This window comes from Physeter macrocephalus, chromosome 14 (assembly GCF_002837175.3).
Source record: "Physeter macrocephalus isolate SW-GA chromosome 14, ASM283717v5, whole genome shotgun sequence".
Taxonomy (NCBI): Eukaryota; Metazoa; Chordata; class Mammalia; order Artiodactyla; family Physeteridae; genus Physeter; species Physeter macrocephalus.
This window is the reverse complement of record NC_041227.1, coordinates 14,439,992-14,463,737: the sequence shown is the minus strand read 5'-3', so window position 1 is coordinate 14,463,737 and position 23,746 is coordinate 14,439,992. Positions and strand designations below refer to the sequence as shown.

Sequence of the window (23,746 nt, the reverse complement as noted above, 5' to 3'; positions counted from 1 at the left end):
TCTAGTTCCCTGACCAGGGATCAAACCCAGGCCCCCTGCATTGGGAGCACAGAGTCTTAACCATTGCGCCACCAGGGAAGTCCCTAGGCTCTGTGAGTTTAAATTCCATGGGGGTGACTTCACGGTGGCTGGGTTTGTTTGGGGCAGGGATGGGAGCAGGATCTTGACACCAGGCACGAAAAAGCCCACCTAGATCCTTGGGCAGGGAGAGGAAGAAGAGAAATCAATGGAGTGGGTCCTGGGTTCTTGGAGGGGCTGATAATAGTGAGAGAAACTCTTTTTCTGGGAGGCAGTGCTCATGTACTCCTTCTAAGATGAACCAAAGCTGAAACTGAAGCCCTGCAACAAGATTCCCACTAATGAGCAGTGTGCCACCAGCTGCAAGTTTCGCACAGTGTCAGACTGGTCATCACTGCTGCAGTGCCTTCTGTGGAGATGTCTGCATGCTTCTCAAGGAAAACGGTAGGATCTAAGAAGCACCTTTTCCTTGCCATTTTGTTCTCAAAGACTGTGGACTCCCAAATGGTGGGGAGATGGACAGCAGGAGACTCAGCATCCCCAGTTCCAATGTGCGATCCAACCTGGGCACCCCTGCGTCTTCATCCATTTCAGCGTCCCCACTGTCCACCTACGGGTCTACCTGATTTATCCAAACTTCAGGAGGTCCGACATTTATGTCTCCTTGCTCATGGTTGACTTAAAATATCCCAGGAGAAGCCTTGTGTGAGCATTCCCTACACCACAGAACACATCTCTGCCCCTAGGGTTTGGGAGGATCTGTTACGTTGAAAAGAAACATGTTTCTCTGGATTGTGTGACTACTGAGTACCTACCCCTTCTCTCTTCCAGTGAGCAGCAGTCCGGATCACAAAATCAGCAACATTCTGTCCACTGTTGAGCCCACAAAGCACCAGTGAGAGTCGGAGGATACCTGGGAGGCCTTGGAAGAACGTGCCATGACCTCCAGTAGGGTCATCCTCTTGTCTCAGCTCTGGGTAGGGGAGTGGGTCCAGGGCAATGTCTCTGCCAACCCTCTTCCCTAAGCTACTATGTTATCAGCTTTAATTCCTTGACAGAAAAGCTGTGACAGTAAACCAGACCTCTGTTTCTTCTTCCATAGTCCCGTTTTGTTCACTGACCACCCCTGCCCCACTTTACCCAAGCCCCCAACTTCTGCCTCCCAGTTTGGATCTCCCTGCCTTCTCACCCTTTAGGGGCTTGATGTCCTTAGCCAAGAATTCTGGATTCTACTATTCTTTGTCCATTGACTGACATCCCTGGATGTTCTTAAGGCTACAGAAAACACTGTTCCTCTGAGATCCCCATAACTAGGGGCAGCCTTTCTCCCATTATCTCAGACCTGTGATTTAACTAATCCATGGAATGGTAATCTTACCTAAAGGTGATAGGACCAATGGTCTAGAATGGAAAGGAAATGCCCCTGGCCTCCTTAGTTCTCTTCCCGGACAATATCTAATGTGTCACCATTATTTATTCAATCATTTGGGATCTACAGGGATATTTTCAAATGTAAATACTCCTAGAAAGAATAAGCAACCTTCAGAGGGTTATAGCCGACTATGTGCCCAAGACGGTGGCAAGGGCCACCCTACATAAATGGGGGTGTCACTAACTCTATCTGTTAGCATATAACTCCAAAAAGGGGTTAAGTCTTATGATCCAAACAGGTAGAAACCAGGATGGGACATGACAAGAAGGAGCCAATGGACAGGCAGTCAGTGCATTAAAGTATAGAAGACAGAGGAGTTGGTATGTGTTGTGGTATCAGGTTTCCTGGAAGAAGAGATGCTTCTTCCTACCTTGAAGGATAGAGAGGAACTGGAATACCTCAAACGATAGTTATTTTTCTTTTTTCTTTTTAACATCTTCATTGGAGTATAATTGCTTTACGATGGTGTGTTATTTCTGCTGTATCGCAAAGTGAATCAGCTATACGTATACATGTATCCCCATATTCCCTCCCTCTTGTGTCTCCCTCCCACCCTCCCTATCCCAGCCCTCTAGGTGGTCGCAAAGCACCAAGCTGGTCTCCCTGTGCTGTGCGGCTGCTTCCCACTAACTAGCTATTTTACATTTGGTAGAGTGTCTATGTCCATGCCCATGCTTTCACTTTGTCCCAGCTTGCCCTTCTCCCTCCCTGTGTCCTCTGATAGTTATTTTTCCTTCTCGACCAGATTAAATATAGACTTGGTGGGAGAGGAAAGGGAACTTGAAGACATGAAAGCTTTGCTACCCTGTCCTCCCTCCGCCTCCAATAGCAACAGATGAATGTGCAGAAAAGGCTGCATCATGAGTTTGGTGTTAAGCTCTATGACCCTAGCATTTCTAATTTGCCAACTTTTCCTTTTTGGTCTGTGTTGTTATACCCATAAAACCTGCGGAGAATGAGTATTGTTTCCCAAAATTAGCAAAGGAGAACAAACAGGCATGGACAGGTGACTGAACCTATTCAAATTCACTCAGCAAGTTGATGATGAATGAATATACAGACCCCATTCTCCAACACCTTCGTACTTGAGTTTCCTGAAATACATCTATGTCAGGGGCCCAAGATGTGCTTCAAGGAAGGGGTCTGGTGGGCAATAAGGTTGGGGGGGGGGGCACTGTGCAGAAAGAGCATTACGTGAGATGCGTGACGGAGGACAGGTCCTTAGTGTTCTCCTGGGCCAGCAGGGGATGATAGCCTTAGGACAAAAGCAATGAACTGTTCCCTGCTGAACAATTAGAAGCGGTTGAGAAAAAATCTCTGGAATCACTTGGCAGATAGAATACTCTCATTCACCCCCAGGTGTACCAGGAACACACTGAACCTTTGTACTTGGTTGTCTAGCTTCAAAGCCTGGAGTTAACCCGCTCTGGAAGTAGGTGGTGATTGGTATTCAAAGGTGTGGACTGGGTGTCCCCCAGGGGATCTCATTTTGTCTTTGCTGGAAAGATTGGTCCCTAGTAAAGTGGCCTGCCATGGCCAGAAGAATGATCGACCAGCTGACAATTTTAACATCTCTCCGTAACTGATAAAATAGGAAGACCAGCCTGCTCCCTACCCCCCAAAATCAGCAAGGATATAGAAGATTTGAACAATATAAATAAAAAAGTGACTAATCAACATATCATAAAGAATTCAGCATTGCCGTGGGATATACTTTCTTTCCCAGAGCACCTGAACATTAAAAATGTCTCAACGGGGCTTCCCTGGTGGCGCAGTGGTTGCGCGTCCGCCTGCTGATGCAGGGGAACCGGGTTCGCGCCCCGGTCTGGGAGGATCCCACATGCCGCGGAGCGGTTGGGCCCGTGAGCCATGGCCGCTGAGCCTGCGCGTCCGGAGCCTGTGCTCCGCAACGGGAGAGGCCGCAGCAGAGGGAGTGGAAATTCAAACTGACCACTGTGGAAATAAGCTAGAAATAAATAAAATGAAATAACTGGAAGATTATCCATATGATTAAAAATTAAGCAAGGCAATTCTAAGGAACCATGGGTCAAAATGAAATCATGATAGGAAATAGAAAATATTTTGAACTGAAGAATGAAAATATGACATATCAAAACATATAGATACAGAATGATGTCAATAAAATGGTGACATAGGACCCCATCCTCTGTTCTCCCGCAAAGAACGATCATTAGACAGCTATCCCTGAACAAAAACAGCTCTGGGAGAGATCTGGAGTCCACTTAAGAAAACTGAGCAATGCAGAGAACCTGAGAAGGACTGCCTGAGAAGAGAAGGGAACCATAAGTTTGTTTTCTATATCTGTGAGTCTGTTTCTGTTTTGTAAATAAGTTCATTTTGTAGCATATTTTAGATTCCACATATAAGTGATATCTTACATATAAATATAAATATAACTGAATCACTTTGCTGTACACTAGAAACTAACACAACATTGTAAATCAACTATACTTCAATAAAAAGAGAAAAAAAGAAAACAAATTTTTAAAAAAAGGAGAAAAGAGGACGGCCTACCTCATCCCATCCCCCAAGCCGGTATTACTCAGTACCCAGTACTGAGAGGAAATCTCCCAGCTAGAAAGAGTTCCCCTCCCCAGAAAAGAAAGGGCAGGGTGAGTGACCAACTTCCCTAGCCTTTTGGGACACCTCGTAAAAGTCCAGCTTTGGTTTCACCCCACCCAGACTGGCAAAGCTGAGACACAGAGAGACAGCTAGAAACAAAGAAGAAAGCAGGGGCTGCCAGTAGCAGCCACACAGTAGGTGTGATCTTGGTGGACGGTGACCTGCTCTGCAGACAAACCTAGCAGACTTCACCCACAAAGAAACCAAAGGCCAGCATATCTGCCACAGACCCCTGCAGGTTTCACTAGCTTTTGCCACACAGGTATTGCATACACTGACACCAGACACTTGAGTCCCTCCCCACTCCTTATCCCCTTTGTCCCCCGTGGGGGCCAGAAACTGCACTGGTATCCAGCCCGGACCTCTGTAGCTTCACGACTGCAAGATGCCAACCTCGACCCCCGTGGCTGACCTTCAGTGCGGTGTGCATGCTCCGGGCCGGCCCCTTCAGCTGTGCACTTGCACGCTGCTGGTCTGGTGCCCATCAAAGGCCTCCACTGCAGTGTGCACGACCCAGGGGCCGCAGCGAAGCCGTGGGGGACACACTGACAGCCAGGGCCCCCTGCAGCTGCTCGGGTCACAGCGCCCTCAATCATGACCCTACCTGTGGGTGAAAGTCTTCCTAGATCAAGCTCTATCTTCAGTCGCTGCCCTGCACCACTGCACCCGCCCCTCCAGCTGTGCAACCGCACACCCCCCAGCCCAACCGTTATTACAGGCTTCCACTGCCATGTGCCCCTGGTAATACCCAGCAGCTGTGGTAGTGCATGCAAACAGCTAGGATCCCTGTAGCTGCCAGTGAGCCCATAGTTGATCCCAGTCCTTGCTGCTTGCTCTGGCTCCCACCACTGTGTGTGTGGCTGCCACCAGTCACTGCCTCTACACGAGCACCTGCACCTGGCCCCTGAAGCCAAGTGTATGCACATCACTGGCTCTGACCATCACCACTGCTTGCCCTGGTCCTATCTGCTGGACCTGGAGGTGCTGCTGAGGACTCCAATAGCCTTTGCAGCCACTGCAGACCCCTGCTGTGCTTGCCAAGGACCACACAGCTGTTGATGTTGTGAACCCTATCAGCTTGAACCAAAGAAATATCATGCCCTCTCTGGACCTGGTGGCATTACATGCCCTTGCAAATGGCACCCTGCACCACTAGACCTAGGGTCACAGCACCCTCAATCATGACCCTACTTGTGGGTGAAAGTCTTCCTTTACTGAAGTCAGTCAATAAAGTCTGGAATTATTGACTGCTTCTTCAAATGCTCAGATACCTAAGCAAGGCTACAGAGAACATGAAGAATCAGGAAACTATGGCTCCACCAAAGGAAGAGTGTAACTCCTGTAAATGGCCCCAAAGAAATGGAAATCCAGGAATTGCCCAACAGAGAATGAAAAATTTTGTTCTAAAGATGCTTGGAGAGCTACAAGAGAACATGGATTAAAAATTTAACAAAATCAGGAAAGCAATATAAGAATAAAAGGAGAAGTTCAACAAAGAGAAAAGAAAAAAAAAAAGGACCCAACAGAAATTTTGGAGCTGAAGAATACAATGACAGAACTGGAGAAATGAACCGAGAGCTTCAAAAGCAGAGATGGCCAAGTGGAAGTTAGTTAGAACACAGATCAACTGAAATTATCCAATCAGAGGAACAAAAAGAAAAAAGAATGAAAAAGAATGAAGAACATTTATAGGATTTATGGGACACAATTAAAAGAAAACATGTATGCATTGTTGGAATCCCAGAAGGAAAAGAGAGGGAGAAAGGGCTAGAAAACTTATTTAAAGAAATGTTGGCTGAGAACTTTGGAAACCTGAGGAGAGATTTGGACAGCTAAGCTCATGAAGCTAAGAAGTCATCCAAATTTCCAATCCAAAATGATCTTCTCGATCACATAATTATAAACCGTTAAAGTTAAGGTTCCATTAAATATAAGATCTCACAAACAAAAAAAAAAACTGCACACAGTTTAAGAAAACAAGAAAAATGGGGAAAAAAGTCAAGAGAAACAGCAGAGCACACATAAAACAATGACAACATTTGCTCACACCACACACAAAACTAAACTCAAAATAAAGACCTAAATGCAAGACCTGAAACCATAAAACTCCTAGAAGAGAACATTGGCAGAACACTCTTTGACATAACTCATAACAATGTTTTTTTGGATCTGTGTCCTATGGCAAAAGAAATAGAAACAAAAATAAACAAATGGGACCTAATTAAACATAAAAGCTTTTGCAGAGCAAGGGAAACTAGAGACAAAACAAAAAGACAACCTATGGACTGGGAGAAAATATTTGCAAATGATATGGCCAACAAGAGGTTAATATCAAAAATAAACAAACAGCTCATACAACTCAGTATCAAACAAACAAACAAACAACCCAATCAAAAATTAGGTAGAAGGCCTGAATAGACATTTTTCCAGAGAAGACATTCAGATGGCCAACATGCACACAAAAAGACGCTCAGTGTCGCTAATTGTTAGACAAGTGCAGATCAAAACAACAATGAGGTATCAGCTCACAGCTGTCAGAATGACTATCATCAGAAAGTCTACAAATCACAAATGCTGGTGAGGATGTGGAGAAAAGGGAAACCTGTGCACTGTTGGTGGGAATGTAAGTTGGTGCAGCCACTGTGGAAAATGGTATGGAGGTTTCTCAAAAAAACTAAAAATAGAATTACCATATGATCCAGCAATTCCACTTCTGGGTATATATCTGGAAAAAATGAAAACACTAATTTGAAAAGATACATGCACTTCAAAGTTCATTGCAGTATTACTTACAATTGCCAAGATATGGAAACAACCCATATGTCCATTAACAGATGAATGGATAAAGAATATGTGGTATATATACACAATGGAATATTACTCAGCCATTAAAAATGAATGAAATTCTGCCATTTGCAGCAACGTGGATGGACCTAGAGAATATTATACTCAATGAAATAAGTCAGACAGAGAAAGACAAATACTGTATGCTATCACTTATATGTGGAATCTAAAAAAAAAAATAAAACTAGTGAATATAACAAAAAAGAAAAAAGACTTACTTGGGGAATTCCCTAGTGATCCAGTGGTTAGGACTTGGCACTTTCACTGTCATGGGCCCAGGCCCAATCCCTGGTCAGGAACTAAGATTCCGTAAGCTGTGTGGTGCGGCCAAAAAAAAGGATTCACAGATATAAACAACAAACTAGTGGTAACTAATGGGGTGAGGGAAGTGGGGAGGGGCAAGGGCAAGATAAGGGTAGGGGACTAAGAGATACAAACTACTATGTATAAAATAAATAAGCTACAAGAATATATTGTGCAGCACAGGGAATATAGCCAATAACTAGAAATGGAGCATAATCTATAAAAATTTGAATCACTGTGTTGTACATGTGAAACTAATATAATATTGTAAATCAACTATACCTCAATTTTAAAAAAGACACATAAGTGCCTGGAAAGGTTGAAAGCAAAAAGATAGAAAAAAGTCTAGGTAATTGCAAACAAAAAAAATGATATAGTTCGATTAATATCAGGCAATAGAAAACTCTAAGATGAATATTTATTTTAGGGATGGAGAGGAGGTCACCATATAATGATAAAAGATTCAGTTCACCAGGAATGCATTTGTATTTACCTAAATCAATAGAATCGGGATATATTAAGCAAACATTGATGAAATTACAGGCATAAATTGAGAAATCTATGGCTGTATTGAGAGCCCTCAGCACACCTTTTTCAATTATTGATAGGTTAAAGAGACAAAAGAATTAGAAAGATTTAAGATATTTAAACCACACTATGGACATATACAGTGCTCTGCGCCCCACCCTTAGAGACTGCCCTTCCTCAGTATCAGAATGTAGATCACCGAGTAGGAGTTATTTCGAAGGTTAGGTCTTTGGAAGAGACATCTATTTACTCTGCCTGAACTTAGGGCAAGGTGTATTAAAAAGACCCACAGAGCTAATTGTCTTCCCCACAGTCTTCTGCTCAGGGACCGAGGCTCAAGGAACGTTCCTGGTTGAGTAGCCATGCAGGAGACACACCACGCCATTGGGATGAGGAATATATGAACAAGGAGCTCTCAGCCGTGGAAACAGGGCTGGGTTTGCTCCCAGTAGGGAAGCAATAGCATAGTGGGACGTAGCGGAGTCTTAGTGGGGCTTTTACCTGTTGTTCCAAAGATTGTAACCTGGAAATGCACATGTTCCCCCAGCTGCTGGCCATCTGTAGACCTTTCGATTGCAAAATGCTCCTCAGTTTACTGCCAAGAGCAATCTCTGCCACGACGCGAAGCTGGGCAAAGAGGTAGGTTCAATGATGGGGCTCTGGGGAAACTCCTGACCAACCAGGCTCAGGAAACTAGGATTGCACTGGGTTTGAAACTGTCCTAAGGAAAGCTGGGAAATAGCAGAAATCTCCCTGCCATCATTCTGGGTGACTTAGATTCTTAGTGTCCCAGAAATTTAAGCTAATTACTTTAATCTCTTAAAATGTCTTGCAGATTTACCACTATGCATCTTTAGAATGATTAAAATAAAAATATTTACATTAACATATATACACTACGATATATAAAATAGATAACCAACAAGGACCTACTATATAGAACAGGGAAGTATACTCAATATTTTGTCTTAACCGATATATATATAACATATATATATATGTATAACTGAATCACTGTGCTGTACACCTGAAACTAACGTGACATTGTAAATCAACTATACTTCAATAAAAAAAAATTTTACAATACTAAGTGCTAGCAAGTATGTGGAACAAGTGGAGCTCTCATCCACTACTAGTGGAAATGCAAAATGGTACAGCCACTTTGGAAAACAGCTTAGCAGTTTCTTATAAACATATACTTGTCATATAACCCAGCAATCCCACTCACTGGTATTTACCCAAGAGAAACGATAGCTTATGTGCATGCAAAAACCTGTAAGCAAATGTTTGTAGGGGGTTTATTCATAATTACCCACACTGGAAAAAACCCAAATGTCCATTAACCAGTGAGTGAATGGTTAAACAACCTGTGGGACATCCATATAATGGACTAGGACTCAGCAATAAAATGGTACAAACAAACCCACCACAACACGAATGAATCTCAAAGGCATTATGCAAACATGTTGTAAATATTAATATTTTTAAAAATCTGCTGCAGAACTTTAACAAATGAACCAAAATACCATACTAATTTGATACCCACCATCATTCATTTAAAAAATATGTGAGAAGCACTTGAACAGTTGGAAAATTTAAAACACTTTTTCTTCTCCTTGAACTCCTATTTCCATTCCTCTTACCCCACAGGCTTTTAACCTGATGAAATATAATCTTATGCTCAAAAGCCTTTTATTCATGGCCTTTGCATACTGCTATGCAATAAGAACATGAGTATAAATTAAAATTTAATTTTTTCATTCACTGTGACCATAAGACCTTAGGAATAAAATGTTTTCTTCTGGATTGATTTTTCATTCCATTTGTTATTTAAATATCATCATAATAATAAATATATAAATAAATACATTGAAACTACAGATAAATAAAATTTATTGATAAACAAAATTCCTTAGGTAATGCATCCCTTAATGAAACGTGAGTACACGGAAACAAAAGGAGTTTTGTTATAGGTATGTCACTTGGTGCTTTGAACCTCTAGCAAGTAGCCCAAAATCACATAATACTGCATAATCAAAAATTATTTAATGATCTAATTAAATATTAAGAAACAGTTTGATTAACCCCTCTTTCAATTTTTATTAAGGCATAGAATTTGAAACCTTACACTTGAAAATAATTTGTTTCTTGATAATTAGAATACTGATCACAAACCACAAGTGATTTTCTTAATTTCTGGAAAGTTTACCAGAAAGGCTTTACCAGCATTTACCAAATGATCAAGAATGTTATTGCTTACACCCATTACTCTTTTACTTAGACACCATATGCAATCTTATATATTCTGTAAATGTTGGAAAGTTTGAATACTATTAACTTGGTAGACTTTGATAACATAGATTTCGTAAAATGCATTGATCTTATTGCATTCTCTAAATATAGTTTAAAAAATCTTTGATGCTACAGATTTAACTCATTATATTTATGGAAAAATGTTAACCAAATCATCTAATTCGAAAATCAGTCCTCAATCAGCCAAATCAGATGACTTTCTCCCATAAAAAGACTGAATTCATTTTTCAGTTGGGATAAATGTTCCCATACACATGCCTGTGGCAAACATCACACTTCTGAATTCTAATTCTCTTGCCCAAGCAAATCCCCCTCCAATGGAAATGGATTTATTCTGTTTTAAAGTTGCCTGATTTAACAAATACAAATACATAATGACCAATTTAATCGGTTTATTTAATTTATTTATTTTTGGCTGCGTTGGGTCTTCCTTGCTGTGCGTGGGCCTTCTCTAGTTGCTGCGAGGGGGGCTTCTCCTCGCTGTGGTGCATGGGCTTCTCACTGCAATGGCTCCTCCTGCTGAGGAGCATGGGCCCCAAGCGTGGGGGCTTCAGTAGTTGTGGCACGTGGGCTCAGCAGTTGTGGCGCACGGGCACAGCTACTCCGTGGCATGTGGGATCCTCCCGGACCAGGTCTTGAACCCGTGTCCCCTGCATCAGCAGGCAGACTCTCAACCACTGCGCCACCAGGGAAGCCCCCTAAATTTGAATGTTAGATAAAAAATGAATAATTTTTAGTATAACCACAGTCCTTACCATTGCATGGGATATATATACTAAAAATTATAACTGGACATCTTGTATTATATTTGGAAATCTTATTAATCTACATCCCTCCCTTTACCCCATCCCAGGAGCTCTGCTTCCTACTAACTGACTACAGGCTAATCTGATCAACTAACTTTCAAGAGTGGTTAATAGGTGTTACTAGGTTAAGTGGTAAAATTTCAAACCAAAAGGGTGACTTGATCATAAGAATTTAAGGCATCATAGGGCTTTTTGCCTAATCTTTTGGGGGAACTGAAGTAATGATATACAGTCTTTGACTAGCAGACTCAAAAGCTAAAAAGGTAATAGGTACCATTTTTTGCATTCACTGTGTTGTTTACTGACTAAAATATATTATGCGCTAATTATATGCCAGTCATCATGCTTTACACAATCGTTCAATTAATTCTCAGGTCTATGAAGTGGGTTTATTATTATTTCCTTTAAGAAAAACTGAGGCTCAGTGAGGTTAGGTGACTGAGCCAATGGGACCACATAGCTGGTATGTGAGAGATCCTGGAAGTGAACTCAGGTCCAACTCCAAACATGAATTTTTTTTTTTTTTGCCCCAAACATGAAATTTTTGACCATTCCGTACCACTTCCTAAATAATCTTCATGCCATCTCATCTAACACAATGAGACAAAGCTTCTAGGTAGATTGTATTATTTCCATTTTCTAGATGAGGAAACTGAAGATCTAAGACATAGCTATAGCTACTAGTGACCAAAATCAAGATCCCTGTGTTTGGGGCCATAATTCCCATTACTGAACAGTCCAGGCAGTATTGTAAATTTGGGGAGGATACAGGGTTAGAATTCTGAAAAAAAAAAAAAAAAAAAAGGAGGTGATAAATTACCACAGGTCTTTACTTTTAGGCAGCCATATAGTGTGGGTTCTGGAGATCTGGAAAAGATTACCTCTTTCTCCGTGTCTGAAGTTCTCCCAATAATACAGATGCATAATGTGGCATAAAGACTCTCTTTCTCTCTTCTCACCCCCCTTCCTTTGTCTTCCTCCCTTTCTTCCTTCCTCCCTCTCTTGCTTTTTTTTAAATGCATTTACTCCAAGAGAGGTAATGCAGTAAGACATTATCAGTTCTTCACATTACTAAAAATATATACGTAAAGGCCAGGAAGAAGCATATAGAAAATGGAGGCTTGAGTGAGTGGGGGAAGATGTCTGTTTATGTGGTTGTCTGAAAGTATCATAAGCTCCCAGGCTTGGATAACACCAGAAGGAATATGAGGCAGCCCTTTGTTAACCCAAGGTCATCTGGGATCTTTTTGGCACTTGGGGCACTAAAACCTAATGGGATATTTCCAGGCCCTCCTGAAAATCCCATACCATCAGTTTCTTGTTCAGTGGAGCAAAGAAAAATTCTCACTTAGTGCCTGGGGTTCCCCCAGGAGTGATTGTGGGCAAATCAGCCCTGCAACTCTTCCAGACAAATCCCTGTGATCCTTCATGTGTGGCCTCTCACCCAGGAGCAAGATGATGGGCAAGCGTCTGGGTAGATAACGTACGGCACCCCGGCAGAGTGTGGGGCTACTGGGAGGGTCCTGGGACGGAAGATCCTGCCCTACTTGCCACGTGACCTCACATGATGCATCTTGGTTTTCTCATCTGTGAACTGAGGAAATTGGTGGATCATCTCTAAGCTTCCTCTGCAGATGCTTGTGTCTCTCTCTGGCTGTGCCTAATCCCTGCCCTCTCTCACCCGCCTGCACAGGCACCTTCCTCTCCAGAGCTCCACCTTCTCCCGGAGGAATGTCGCTCTCCTGCTGCTTCTCTCCCTCTCTTCGGAGCAGACGTCTGCATCACCAGGCCGCAGAGTCAAACGTGGGTTCAGAAAAGCTTCAGCTGTTCTTTAGGAGGTGTTCTTGGGGACTGAGGATTAGACATGAAGCAAGGACTCGTGTCAGATGAGGCCACTTCTACGTGGTTTCAGAGAACTAGCCCTACTCACCCACTCTGAGCCCTTCTAGTCTTCCCTCACCTGCTCCCCACCCCACCAAATTATTCCCCGAACTTTTCCTGATATGTGTCTTGTCCAGGTTTAATTTTTGAAAATTCATCAGTCACTAGGCAGGAGACTGAGGACAGAGGACCAGGGAGGAGGCTGGTACAGTAGTTGAGGGGAGAGATGGGAGGAGGTCAGGAGCTGACCTGAAGAAGTGGTAGCAAAGAGGGAGAGGAGATGGGATTTGGAGAGAGATTTAAGAGGTAGAATTGACCCAAGTCCATGACTGATAGGATGCTGGGGTGATGGCAAGCCAGGGGAATTGAATCTCAGGGTTCTGATAACAGATTAGAACTGTGGATGCCAAATATCAAGATGGGAACAGAGAGAAGGTGCTGCTTGGGCATGGGGAGATGCTGGCTCCGTTTTATTTTATTATTATCTTTTTAATTGAAGTATAGTCGATTTACAATGTTGTGCCAGTCTCTGCTGTACAGCAAAGTGACTCAGTTATACACAGATATACATTCTTTTTTAATATTCTTTCCCATTATGGTTTATCACAGGAAATTGAATATAGTTCCCTGTGCTATACTGTAGGACCTTGTTGTCTATCCATTCTAAATGTAATAGTTTGCATCTACCAACCCCAAACTCCCAGTCCATCCCTTTCCCTCCCCTTCACCCCCTTGGCAACCACAAGTCTGTTCTCTGTGTCTATGAGTCTGTTTCTGTTTTGTAGATAGGTTCATTTGTGCCATATTTTAGATTCCACGTATGTGATTAGTTCCATTTTAAACATGTTGGAACAGAGGTGTTTATTAGATGTCCAAATGGTGTTTTCACCAGGCGGTTGGATATAAGTGTCTTTAGCTTGGAAGAGAGGATAGGTCTGGAGGGAGCTATGGGAATCATAGTTGGAATCGTGGGAATGGATGTGATCTCCCGGAAAGTATGAGTCGAGGAATGACAGGAGAGTGCTGACACCATCTACTCTTCTTAGCTTCAGGCCATCTTTGGAGTGGGCATTAAGGGTAGTAAAATATAGTTGGAAAGCACTAAAATTCTTAGTGGCCAGTCCTCACCAAAGAAGTGGAGCTTCTGGAGTGAACCATGGATTGCAAGTCCCAGACCTGCCCCCAATTCACTATATTATCCTATTTGACCTCTTTTTTTGTTGTTGTTAACCTATGCGATTAGGAAGTTGATACCAATGATAAATATGGTCTTTTTAAGTCTAAACTTCTGTAATTCCAAGGTTCAGTAGTATCCAAAAGAATTATGTCTCTCTGGTCAGATTCCACCAGAAAGATGCTAAGTTTAGAGACAGGGAGCCACATTAAGCATTGTATGAGCTGTCTGTTGCTGCGTAACAAATTACCTGTAGGTCAGAAGTCTGGCAAGATGTGTTGAGGTTCTCTGCTCAGGTTCTCACTAGGCTGAAATTAAGGTGTCCATCAAAGCTGCCATTCTCATATGGGACTCAGGGTTCTCCTCCCAGCTCACTGGTTGTTAGCAGAATCACTCCTGGCAGCTGTAGGACTGAGGTTTCCTTACTGGCTGTCAACTTTTAGAGGCCACCCTCATTCCTGGGCAATTAGCCTCCTCCATCTTCAAAGCTATGAATAGCAGGTTGGATTCCTCTTATACTTTGAATCTCTCTGACCTCTTCTTCTCTACCAATCAGAAAAAAATCTTCTTTTTAAAGGACTCAACAGACTGGATCGGGACCTCTCAGATAATCTCTGTGTTTTAAGGTCAACAGACTTAGGGCTTTAACTTTATCACAAAATCCCTTCACAGCAGTATCGAAATTAGTGTTTTATTCCATAACCAGAGAATGGGAATCTTGGGGGTACAACTTTAGAATTCTGCCTGCTACCAACACTGAAATTGGGAAGCCATGTCCAGCCCTAAAAACGAAGACAGTAAACCCATATCTGCCAAGCTCTTACCAGGTACTGGGCACTGTGACAAGTGCATTATGGGTATCATCTTACTTCTTTTATTTTCCTTCTAGTTTTATTGAGACATAATTGACATACAACACTGGATAAGCATAATTATATGACTTACGTACATCATGGTTGAGGCCGGGGGTTTCTGGGGTTAGTGCTGGCTCATTGGTGGGTGGAGCTGGTTCCCAGGGTCTCTGGCTGCAGGGTGCTTGGGGTCCCAGGGCTAGTGCTAATTCACTACTGTAGGGGGGCTGGGTCCAGGGCCATCTGGTGGACAGGGCCAGGTCCTGAGTTGGCTGAGGGCTCTGGGGGTCTTAAGGCATCTGGCCCACTGGTGGATGAGGCTGTATGCTTGCCTGGCTAGCCACTTGGCCTATGGGGTCCCAGTGCTGGTGCCAACGGGCTGGTGGGCAGAGCTGGGTCCTTGTGCTAATAAACTAGAGGGAGGATTCCAAAATAGTGCTCTCCAGGACCAGTGTCCTCGTGGTAGAACAAGCTCCTAAAAATGGCTGCCCCCAGTATCTATGTGCCCAGGGTGAGCTCCAGTTGCCTCCTGCCTCTCTGGGAGGCTTTCCAAGATCAGCAGGTGGTTCTGACCTAGGCTCCTTTCAAATTGCTGCTTCTGCCCTGGGTCCCAGAGCATGTGAGATTTTGTATGAACCCTTTAACAGTGGAATCTCTATGTCTCACAGCCCTCTGGCTCTCCTGAAAGTTAGCCCCACTGGCCTTCAAAGCCAAACATTCTTTCTTCCTGGTACAGGACTTCTGTGCTGGGGAGCCCAATGTGGGGTCCAGACCCCACACTCCTTGGTGGTAATCTCTGCAATTGTAATTATCCTCCTGTTTGTGGGTTGCCCACCTGGGGGTATATGTCTTGAGTATATATCTCCACCCCTCCTACCCATCTTATTGTGGTTCCTTCTTTATATCTTAGTTGTAGTTGTAGAGGATCTTTTCTGCTAGTCTTCGGGTCTTTCTCATCCATAGTTGCTCTGTAAAGAGTTGTCATTTTGGTGTGCCAGTGGGAGGAGGTGAGCTCAGGGTCTTCCTACTCCACCATTTTAATTCTTATAATCGACCTGTAAGGTAGAGATTATAATTCTCATTTCACAGACGGGAAATTTATAACTCAGACAAAGGAAGAGATTTTCCCCAAGATTATTTAGCTGTTGTGGTGGAGTCAGGCTCCTAAGCTAGAGCTGTCTTATTTATAGTGCTCCTTCCACTCCACCATTTCTTCCCCTTTAGAGATAACTGCAAAGTCATACGTTAGAACTCAGATTGGTCTTGAGTTCACAGGAATCAAGAACCAAAATCAGGCCTCCTGACTCCTATTTCCACCACTCCTCACTATTTAATTTCCCTTATCAACTAAGATACAGGAGGCAGAGGAATTATGCATTACAATAATTAATTTTAAGAGGAGAAAGGAGCTCCTGAATTTAAGGCAAGGGTCTTTTTTTTTTTTTTTTTTTTGTGGTATGCAGGCCTCCCTCTGCTGCGGCCTCTCCCGTTGCGGAGCACAGGCTCCGGACGCGCAGGCTCAGCGGCCATGGCTCACGGGCCCAGCCGCTCCGCGGCATGTGGGATCCTCCTGGACCGCGGCGCGAACCCGGTTCCCCTGCATCGGCAGGTGGACGCGCAACCACTGCGCCACCAGGGAAGCCCCAAGGGTCTTGGTCCCTATATAACCCCCTGCCCTGGAATCTGAATGGGTAAAGAAGATGTGGTGCATATACACAACGGAATATTACTCAGCCATAAAGGAATGAAATAATGCCATTTGCAGCAACATGGATGGACCTAGAGATTATCATACTAAGTGAAGTAAGTCAGACAAAGACCAGTATCATATGATATCACTCATATATGGAATATAATTTTAAAAAAGATATTAGTGAACTTATTTATAAAACAGAAACACACTGATAGATTTCAAAAAACAAACTTATGGTTACCAAGATGCTTCCACTTTGGTTCTACCTAGGCACAGATTCCTGATTCAGATCTACCTAAATGTGCTAAGAGTGGTGAGGCAGACCTAGTCTCTAAATACAATCAGAGTGAGAACTGAGAATTGAAGGTAGAGCATAGGGCTGAAAGAATTTCATTATTCACTTTTTTCTTGGGAGGAGAAGAGCTGAAACCCTCAAAAGATGTGAATTTGGACATTTCTTTCTTACAGAGAAGCCAGGAGTGTGCCCCCAAGAAAGGCTCACCTGCAGTACTAAAGCCCCAGACTTGTGCAAAACAGATTTCAACTGCAATGAGCACCTGAAGTGCTGCTCTTTTGCCTGTGGGAGGAAGTGCATGGATCCATATGAAGGTAATCGCATCCAGGCTGAGAGCCGGGGTGCCTTGTGAGGTGTCCTACTTCCTGCTCTGTCCAGGACTGGTGGAACGATTCTCTTGAATGGTAGGACAAAGAGGCTGGGGTTCAAGCTTTTCTCCTTCTCTAATGGGACTCCTAACCCTCAAACACAAACAATGAGTCTAGGCCTGGTGGACATCAACCGATACTATTGATGTTAGTCTTCTTTGGTCCAGCGTTCAATCATTCACAGTGATTAATACTTGCTTCATGGTCACTATGTGTCAAGCGAGTATAATTGGTACTGTGGCAAGTATAAACCTCAGTCAGCTCAGAAGCTGGGGGGTGTTTTCTGATTCTTTGGCCTTCAGGGAGTTTTTGTGGTAACTCAAAGTATCTAATAATAGGGAACTGTGCATTTTATATAGATTCATTCATTCAACGAATAACTATTATCAATGCCCTTTGGCCAAAGACCACCAGGAACAGACCTGTAGTTGAACAATTTGATTTTATTACTTGTTGCAATGAGGGAGAATGTTCACCAAAGACAATGTGAGGCATCTCAGGAAGAAGCTGTTAGGAGGAATCTACTACAGGATTGAGGTTTTGATTGGGTAATTTGGGGGAGGATCTAAGTAAGTGGGGGTTTGCCCTAGATTGGGTGCTGCCAGAAAGTGGGGACAATTCTGTGATCGAGAACCCTAGTGAATCTCATCTATAGAGCGGGCAGGCTAGAATGAGGATAAAGCTGTAATTGGTAGAGAAGCACAAATCACTCATAGGTGTTTGGTATTTTGTGGGTTTTACAGTGATCTATTTTTGGTCCCACTATATCATCTCAAAGTGACTTTGTTTGATGTAGAGGTCCTGTGAGACTGTTTATGTCCAACAGGAGAACACCATGGCTTAGCTGTGAGCATCAGGTCAATTTCCAGACATGAGGGACTGCTTTTTTTCTTTCTCAGTATCTCGTTCTTTCCATGTGCCAGGCACTTTGTTAGGCACTTTGGATATAGTTCTTGAACAAGTCTTGCTCTTTCAAAGCTCAGAGCGGTGGAGAAGAAAGATCAGCTCCAAATCATTCTAATATGCACTTTGTTATGTCCTTTGCAAGGTAGAAATGATGCTCAGAGATGTTATGCAACATACAGTAATCATATGGAGCTAGGACCAGAACTCTTACTGATCATGGCTCTTTCTATGACTTGGATGATAACACCGTGAACTATACAGAAGCTGAGGGCCTGACGCCTTCCTTTTTGGCTACCCTTTATGTTCTTCCCTCTCTGCTTCCTGCCCTTAGAACCCTGCATGCTACCCTTAGACCGAGGAAAATGTAGGAATACAGTCAAGCACTGGTATTTTCACACTAAAAGGCGTGTATGCAAAGCCTTTAATTATGGAGGCTGCCTTGGGAATGCCAACAACTTTTCCAACAGGGAAGACTGCATGACGGCTTGCTCATCAACTGGTAAGACTTATACCCTTGGCAATCTGCGGGCCTTGTCTAACTAGAAATAGTATACCACCCCAGTTGTAGACTCAGGCTTTGAGGTTAAACTGCCTTCATTCAAGTCTCTTCTGTGTCATTCACTGGCTGGGTAGTCTTAGATTTGTTGTCTGCATTTATGAGTTTCAGTTTTCTTGTCATAAAACGGGGATAATAATAGTACTTACCTAATGGAGTTGTGCCAAAAAATGAGATAGTGCACATCAACTGTTGATAAACGTTGGCCAATGGGACCTGAGAGTTAGGTCTACCCTTTGGAAACATGTATTTCCTCATTGTGTTGGCCTGCTGAGTATTACCTGAGGACTTACCCAAGAATGAAGCATAGACAGGCCAGCTCTGGAATCCCATGGAATAGGGGTAGAACATGGAGTAGAGTGGGGTAAAGATAAAGGCTGTGGATTAATTCCTTAGTATATATAATGGCCGTCATCACCACTAATGTTGGGTGACAGTGTGCTACAGAGCTTAGGAGCCAAATGACCTGGATAGTAATCCTACTTTTCCCCCTTTCTGCAAATTTCTTCACCTCTTTGAGTTTCAGTTCCCTTCCCTGTAATATTGGAATAATAGCAAATACCTCACTGAGTTGTTGATAGGATTATATATGGCCAAGGACACAAAGATTTGACATGGTGGCTGTACAGTAGTGGGAGCTTACTAAATGGAAACAACTGAGATGGTGACCACTGATCTTCAAAATGCAGCATTGTGCGATTTACAAGGCAGCATTAAAATTTTGACCTCAGATTCTGTGAGGCAGGCTGAAAAGTGTAAAGGGAGAGAGGTAAAGTTAGTTGCCCAAGGATTCACAGTGGGTCAGAAGTAGAGCTGGAATTTTAATTCCATGGGCCCAGTGAGCCTGAGTGGCCAAGGAAATCCTGTGGTCTGCGATGAGGACTACAAGCTTCCCTTTGTGGAAGGTGGTAAAGAATCATGACGCTGTGGACAAGACCTTGGCTTTCTCTCAGGAGCCAGAAGGAAAGAAAAGAGCCTGGGCTGGTTTGTGGGAAATTTAGGTTTGAAGCAAGAAGAAGGAAGAGGAGGGGAGGGAGAGGGTGAGGAGGAGGGTGAAGGGAGGAGGAGGAGGCGGGGAAGGAAGAGGAGAAGAAGGAAAAAGAGAAAAGAAATACTTCCTGCTGTCATAGAATTTGCAATCAGATGAGGATAAAAGGAGACAGGTACAGAATCCTGAAGAACTGATTTAAATATCATATATGTCCTAGTGACCCACAAAGTTGTATCTCCAGCCCAAATCTGACTCCCACACTCCAACTGCCTACTCTACACCTCCGTCTGGATCTCACGAATACCTCACACTTAGCTTGTCTAAAAGTGAACCCCTTGTCTTTGCTCTCCCACCTCTATCCACCGTTCTCCCCATCTTGGTTAGAAAAAACTTCTGAATTATGCCTCTCTTGCTTAATCAACGTCCTTTATTAAGAAGTCATTTTAGATCTACCTGGCAAAGAGATCCAGAATCTGACCAGTTCTTACCACCTCTACAGCTGTCACCCTAACCTGAGGTGCTATCTTCTTCCCTGGATTACTGCAACGGCCTCCTAACAGATCTCCTTGCTTCTGTCCTTCCCTTCTTACAGTCTGTTATGAACACAGTGGCCACAATGATTCTTTCAAAATGTGTCAGGTCATGTCACTCATTCAAAGTAAAGCACATGCCCTAAAATACTTACATTGATTTGCGTGGATTTCACATCATTAATCTTATCTTAGAGAGAAGGAAACTGAAATCACTCGTTAAGTGGCAGGATGGGGACTTTACTTTGGGGCTTCAAACACCAAGCTTAACTCTCTTTCAATTGCATCTCATGATACGGTGAGGCATTTCATTCCTCCACAGCCTACTAGAGATGGCTGTGGACAGGGTGGAATGACCCATGTCACAGAAAGAGGTACTAGTTTTGAAGAGAAGGAAAACCTATTAGAAGGGTGATGGGAGGGGGTGGGGTTTGAAGGAGCTCACATCGTTCTCGTTTCAGTCAAGGATGGGCAGTGCCCACTCTTCCCTTTCAAGAACCGTATGGAGTGTTCAGCTTCGTGTAAGAGTGACTTCGATTGCCCCCCAAATGAAAAATGTTGTGAATCCATGTGTGGCTTTGATTGTGCCATGGCCTGGACAGGTGAGGACTAGGGATATACCTCCCAAAGTCTACTGGGCATATGTTAAGAATGCCATGCTGTCCCATGGAGTGGGGGATACCCCTTAGGTTACCCAGAGGTCTCTTGGGAACCTTTCCGCATTTAAAGCCCAACCAGTGCTCTCATGTTGCCCTCCTGACTTTGGGAGACTGTTGTGCTATTCTTCCAAGCCAGTCATGCATGGTATCCTCTTCATTTTTCTCAATGAAAACTTATTTATTCCAAGCCTCATTCTTCAATGGCCTACAAGGTGACAATATCCACTTACTCATGCAAAAAATTCATAACCATTAGGTATAATCCTAATAAGTCCTTATGTCTGCACAGAACTTCATGTAAGGTGTGCTGGGGAAAAGATGGGTAGCAAAATGCTGTTGGGGTAGAAGTGAACTCTCCAGCCTCTAGGGATGCTGTTCATTCCCCCATGCAGTGCTAAGATCCTATGGTCTTGTCCCAGGGATTGTCAGTGTTTTGAGGAACAGCATGGCATTGTGGAAGGAGTCAAAGTCTTTTCAACTCGCTTCAACTTTCCTACTGGTTTTCTGTGTGACCTTAGGCAACTCACTTCCCCCTATATGGTCCTCAATTTCTACAGTTTATAAAAAAAGGAAGTTCTTAGTCCTCTCTAATACTCTTGCTTCTGGTTCTCTGGGATTAGATAACCCAAATCTATCAATTTTATAGGGGCAGTCAGGAATCTTATCAGATTTTATAAATCAGAGGTGGCAAGACTTTTTGATGTTCCTCAAATAATTATTAAAATTATTTATCAAATAGAAAGTTGATACTCTGCCTACTCCCCTCTATTGTTACTCGAAGGGGAAGGATGAGACTCTTAATCAGAAGAAAACCTTGTTTAGGGTTCCCAAGATTCCCCCAGTTTGTCTCAAACTGTGGTCAAGTATTTCAAGGTCAAGTGTCTTGTTTTACCCCATAAAGTCAAAGCAGGTTTCTGCCCAAACAAGCCGCCGACATGTTCCAGGATTGAGAAACCCAGGTGCCTGCAGGATGATGATTGCCCGCTGACAGCGAAGTGCTGTTCCCTCTGTGGACTGAAGTGCCTGGAATCCCTAAAATGAATACTTAGTAAGTTTAAAATGTTATCATTAAAGTAATTAATTATGAGTAGTATAGTAAAAAGCTATCAGTTTTGTCTTGCATCCAAATACTTTGCCAAATTGTCTTATTAAGTATAAAAATATTTAATGGGGTTACTTTGATTTTATATATAATCATATCATCTGAAAATGGATAAATTTGACTCTTTTCCAACCTCATGACTTACCTAAAAAAAAAATTTTGTCTTTTTATATTATGTAGAACCTCTGAAATAATGTTGAAAATAAAGGCAATGGCATCTGTCCCTGTCCAGTTCTTTATTTTAAGTCAATGTCTCCTGCTGTATAAAATGACATTTGTGGTTGGGTTTGGGGTAAGTAGGTTTTATCGCCCTTGGGTTGTTTCCTCTTTATCCATTTATAGCTGCTCTTGAAAATTACTGCCGAATTTTGTCAAATATCTTTTAAGCATCTAGTCATGTAATGATTTTTTTCTTCTAATTTGTTGGTATAATAACATATAAATTTTCATATGTTGAACCATCCTCATATTCCTGAGATGACCTTAATCATGTTGAAGGTATAGTTGAATCAATACCCTGTTCATTCTTTTAGCAAATAGTTTATTTAGAATTTTCATATCTATAGCTAAAAGAAAAAATAGGTCTATGATTTTTGTTTGTTTTTCTATTTGAGTCATATTACCTCAAAAAACTACCATGGAAATCTGTTTTGGAAACTTGCCTATTTTTGGTTCTTTCAATAATGGTATATATATTATATATATTTTAGGTTAGATAGAATTTTTTTAAAAGATTTCTTTGATGTGGACTAGTTTTAAATTCTTTATTGAATTTGTTACAATATTGCTTCTGTTTTTTATGTTTCGGTTTTTTGGCCGCGAGGCATGTGGGATTTTAGCTCCCCGACCAGGGATCGAACATGCACCCCCTGCATTGGAAGGCAAAGTCTTAACCACTGGACCACTAGGGAAGTCCCTAGATAGAATTTTTTAAATTGAAGTATAGTTGATTTACAATGTTGTGTTAGTTTCAGGTATACAGCAAATTGATTCAGTTATATATACATACATATGTATATATTATAATGGTATAGTTTTACTAATTTTTTTTACTTCATCTTATATAGTTCTTATAGGCTTTCTACTTCCTCTTCTATAAATTTGGTCTTTTATATTTTGTTAAAATTGATCAATTTTCTCCCTATTTATAAATGTATGACTTTATAGTAGTATGAATTATTTTCGATATAATTCTTTTCATATCTTTAACTTTAATGTTTTCATTCATGGATTCATGTTTCCACCCTCCCCCCACCTATCCACCAACTATTCAGTCCATTTACTTAGTTATCCATCCACTCACCTTGCCCTCCATTAACATACCTTTCAACTTATTTATCTTTGCACCCACCCTTTCACCCATATATCCATCCACTTACCCTTCTCACTCATCTTCCTTCTACCTGTCCAGCTGCCCATTTTATATCCAGCCTTTCTTCCTTCTACCTATTTATCTACCTACTTTCTCTCTCTCTCTCTCTCTCTCTCACACACACACACACACACACACACACACACACACACACACACTTCTCTCATACCTATCAATGTACTTCTCCATCTTTTCTACATCCATCTTTCCTCCATACACCTACCAATCACTCATATACTTTCCATTCAAACAGCTTTCATCAATAGACCCATTCATTGCATCACTAACCTATCCATCCTTATGTCCAATCCAATTTACTTTTTCACCCAGCCATCCATATCCATGCATCTAAATATTCATGCTACCCTCACTGTTTCTTCTTCCTACTCATCCAACCATCTTCCCATTCATCACACTATGGGCCATTTATCCAGCCACATATCTACTTACCAATCCCCCACCTACCTTGCTCATCCAACAG

The 23,746-nt window shown here is 42.4% G+C and overlaps 1 protein-coding gene across 6 annotated transcripts in view; it reads left to right on the top strand.

Moving 5' to 3' along the window:
* The window catches only part of WFDC8 (WAP four-disulfide core domain 8), a 35,946-nt gene that overhangs the window by 1,079 nt on the left and 11,121 nt on the right, over positions 1–23,746 (top strand). The window contains exons 2-9 of one of the 6 annotated variants that reach the window (XM_028498278.2): positions 290–995; positions 8,316–8,407; positions 12,581–12,690; positions 16,955–17,095; positions 18,387–18,554; positions 20,594–20,734; positions 21,693–21,839; positions 22,074–22,101. In XM_028498278.2, the coding sequence (XP_028354079.1) occupies positions 957–995; positions 8,316–8,407; positions 12,581–12,690; positions 16,955–17,095; positions 18,387–18,554; positions 20,594–20,734; positions 21,693–21,832 (831 nt within the window). In that variant the 5' untranslated portion in view covers positions 290–956 and the 3' untranslated portion in view covers positions 21,833–21,839; positions 22,074–22,101. Of the gene's footprint in view, positions 1–289; positions 996–8,315; positions 8,408–12,580; positions 12,691–16,954; positions 17,096–18,386; positions 18,555–20,593; positions 20,735–21,692; positions 22,102–23,746 lie in introns of those variants that run through there. The other 5 variants (XM_055089858.1, XM_028498279.2, XM_028498276.2 and 2 more) reach the window with 5 other exon arrangements.